The sequence below is a fragment of the Triticum dicoccoides genome, chromosome 7B (assembly GCF_002162155.2).
Source record: "Triticum dicoccoides isolate Atlit2015 ecotype Zavitan chromosome 7B, WEW_v2.0, whole genome shotgun sequence".
Lineage (NCBI taxonomy): Eukaryota > Viridiplantae > Streptophyta > Magnoliopsida > Poales > Poaceae > Triticum > Triticum dicoccoides.
In genome coordinates, this window is record NC_041393.1 from 42,062,040 (window position 1) to 42,066,003 (window position 3,964).

The following is a 3,964-nucleotide window of genomic DNA, read 5'->3' on the forward strand; positions in this document are numbered from 1 at the left end:
TCGGTCCCACCGAGTTTGGTAAGTTGTGTGTAACGGTTAGATTTTGTGTGGAGGCTATATATACCCCTCCACCCACTCTTCATTCGTGGAGAGAGCCATTAGAACATGCTTACACTTCCAACATACATTTTCTGAGAGAGAACCACCTACACTTGTGTTGAGGTCAAGATATTCCATTCCTACCACATAAATCTTGATCTCTAGCCTTCCCCAAGTTGCTTTCCACTCAAGTCTTCTTTCCACCAAATCCAAATCCTGTGAGAGAGAGTTGAGTGTTGGGGAGACTATCATTTGAAGCACAAGAGCAAGGATTTCATCATCAACACACCATTTGTTACTTCTTGGAGAGTGGTGTCTCCTAGGTTGGCTAGGTGTCACTTGGGAGCCTCCGTCAAGATTGTGGAGTTGAACCAAGGAGTTTGTAAGGGCAAGGAGATCGCCTACTTCATGAATATCTACCCTTGTGAGGCAAGTCCTTCATGGGCGACGGCCATGGTGGGATAGACAAGGTTGCTTCTTCGTGGACCCTTCGTGGGTGGAGCCCCCCGTGGACTCGCGCAACCTTACCCTTTGTGGGTTGAAGTCTCCATCAACGTGGATGTACGATAGCACCACCTATCGAAACCACGGATAAAAAATCTCCGTGTCTCCAAATTGCGTTTGCACACTCCAATCCCATCCCTTAACATTCTTGCAATTTGCATGCTTTACTTTCCGCTGCTCACATACTCTTGTCATGCTTGCTTGATATGTATTGTGAATGTTAAAACTTGTGCCAAACTCCACTTCAACTTAAAGAAATTAAAACTACAACTTTTCTTACTTAGAGTCTATTCAACCCCCTCTAGACACCTCTTCTCGATCTTTTCAATAATATAATACAATATAATATAATATAACATATCCTATAAGAAAATTGTTGAGTTAGTATACAAACACCGGATAATTAATCTACTAGAGCTCAAAAGTATCAATTTCCTATTCTTTAAAAAGTTTGATTTTACTATGACATGTTATGATTTACATTCGTTAGTCAATACTCAGCATGCCGATCGAATATGAATTTCCATCTCATACCAGTCATTGCCTAAGCCTTGGCTTGATGTATGTCCATATTTCTAGGTATGAATAGCTCGATTTAATGTGCACTAGCTAAGCTGTATGTTGTGGTCTTTGTCTCGCAGTTGACCATGCCTCCACTTTTGGGTGTGATGGCTGTTTCATGCTTCAAAGTGAGGAACCATGGAAGTGAGATCACGATTTCCTCTTTTTGTAATTGAAATCATGTCTTCTTTTGTTGTGTGCGGATATTTTTTACATGAGTTTTCTTTGCCACAATGATACATGATTCAAGAACAGGGTCCAGGCACGTAATGTTGTACCGCTAGCTCGAGCGATATGAATGGTACTTCTATGCGCCACTTCAACTTCCAACACAAATATTTTCAGTTTTTTACATCTAACTTCGCCTCCCACTTTCTGTGGAACTTTTTGAGAAAGAATGGAACATGCCAAACATATATGTGTTTAGAAGACCCAAAGGCTGGTCATTGAATATTCTTCGGTCTGTATGATATCATGTGTGTTCTATGATTCATTCTTAAATGTATAATATGGGAAGTAGTTTTGTCTGATTTGACTCTAAAAAATCACATGTGTGCGTGTGTGCGAGTGATTGAGGAGTCTCCTAATTTGGGTTGCATCGAGACTACCACAGAATACCCTCACAAAAAGTTGTGGCATATTCTAAAATCAGCATATAGATGCGGTATATGTTTACTATACCACACTATATCGACCAATATATAAAATATCACCATATAGATGCGGTATCTTGGTTTTCTCAAAAGCCAAGTTTCATAAACTTTGACCAATTTATAAAATACCAATTTTCTGTCATTTGAGAATATATTTCGTGATCTAATGGTAATGATTTGGCAATGTAGATGTTGAATTTTTTTCTATAGTCTTGCACAAAGTTTACATAGTTGCCTTTCAATAATCTTGGAACAAATGGAGTATTTTTTTTTCTTGTGGTTGGACATTTATTGAACAAAAAACACAGTTTACAAAATTCGTGTGCTTCCAAGTCTTCTATCTTGCACTCCCATCAAAATTCTAATGTTTTAAGATCATGCATACTGTGTTCATATAATATCCAATTTAGCAGTGGCTATAGAGTCACACTATTGATTTCTAAATTCTAGTCACACAATATGAATATCTAAAATTCATTTTTTACAAAAAATTAGAACAATAAAGGCAGGCCCTCGCATTTGCCAGATGGCACTGTGCTAGTTGAGTGAAAGGTAAGTTTGCAGATTTCTACTGGAAACAAGTGATCTTGAACTAATTCATTTCCTCACTTTCGGGGAAGAATACATCGTCGCACCGTCAGGAGAGAGTTCCAAAGAAAATCTAGAGAGAGTTCCAAGTACGTGGGACGCAAACTTATAAGACAATTCAATACATGTAGAAACGACTTATCACGCCTAGAATAGTTGAAATCAACATGTGCTGGGCTTCAACTAGCTTGCCACACCACGTAGACAAATCAACATGGCCAACGGTAGAACCATTCATAGAGAGTTCACCTATATATACACACCAACGTTGCGTTGCCACACGAATGGAACAACTTAGGACATTCCTAATCGACCACACAATAGCGTCTCCTCCTCCATCGTCCATCGTGATCCGGATGCCTCCAAGTCCACAAACCAACGGCCAGCCGACGGCCGGGACAGTCCCGGCCATGCCTAATGATGCCGGTGATGTGACCATAGCACCTGCAGCAGCTGCCGGACCAGCATCAAAGGCAACGGATAAGGTCATGTCGAGCGCCGCAAACCTCGCGCAGCTCCTGCCGACGGGCACAATGCTCGCGTACCAGGCTCTATCCCCACCCTTTACCAACCACGACAAGTGCAAGGCCTCCAACCAGTGGCTCACCGCCGCGCTGGTCATCATCCTCGTCGCCCTGTGCATCCTCTTCTCCTTCACCCACAGCGTCCTCGGCCGCGACCAGAAGCTCTACTACGGAGTCGCCACACCACGCGGCTTCAACATGTTCAATTTCTCTGACAAAGAGGAGAAGCTGAAGTGGACTCCAGCTGAGTTCCGGAGGCTCCGCATCCAGCCGTTGGACTTTTTGCACGCCATCTTCACAGCGCTGGTCTTTCTCACCATGGCATTCAGCGACATGGGGCTACAAAACTGCTTCTTCCCCAATGCCGGCAGGAACACCGCGGAGCTGCTGAAGAACCTGCCGTTGGGCATCGCATTTCTGTCAAGTTTTGTGTTCATGGTCTTCCCCACAAAGAGGAAGGGCATCGGCTACACTGACACAACTCCTCATGAGAAGCTCACTTGATGTTTAGATGATCATATCACCTTTTTTGGACAATTAGATTACAACGTAATCACGGTATATATAGTTAACTTGTGATTACTTTATTTTTGAGAAATACTTGTGTACTGTTTAGTTTGTTCATGGCATGGAACCATTCGTGTATGTACATATATCCTTGGATGTAAAGTTACAGAGGAAAAATATACACCTTACTTCGTAAAAGGAATAACCCATGAACCTCGCCCAAAGTCTATGTAAACTCCTATGTGGAATAACAAAATGCGTGCATTACTTAAATTCCTTGGTGGTTAGGCTAGGCATACTGTGGGTATACTCAAAAAGGAGAAGCTTTGTCTTTCATCTATCATTGATGAATTAGAAGCTTTGGCAGAGGTTAGGCCTCTATCTGAGCATGAAACCGAGATAAAAAATCATTCGAATGCACAGATAGCTAACATGTTGCGTGAAGAGGAACTCAAATGGTACCAACATTCTAATTCTCAATTTATCCTGAAAGGTGATTCGACTACTAGATATTTTCATGGAGTCGCCTCCTGGTGAAAGTCAAGACAGAGCATTACTTCCATGAAGAAGATTTATGGGTTGAGTTTC

General features: G+C 41.9%; 1 protein-coding gene across 1 annotated transcript; it reads left to right on the forward strand.

The window, feature by feature from the left end:
- Positions 1-2,629: 2,629 nt before the first annotated feature.
- On the forward strand, positions 2,630-3,373 carry LOC119338571 (protein DMP3-like). The gene has a single exon (XM_037610882.1). The coding sequence runs from the start codon at positions 2,630-2,632 to the stop codon at positions 3,371-3,373; it is 744 nt and encodes a 247-aa protein (XP_037466779.1).
- Positions 3,374-3,964: the final 591 nt, after the last annotated feature.

Bases quoted from the DNA above. Each gene is read 5' to 3' on its own strand.
- LOC119338571 (XM_037610882.1), top strand. From the start codon at position 2,630: ATGGAACAACTTAGGACATTCCTAATCGACCACACAATAGCGTCTCCT.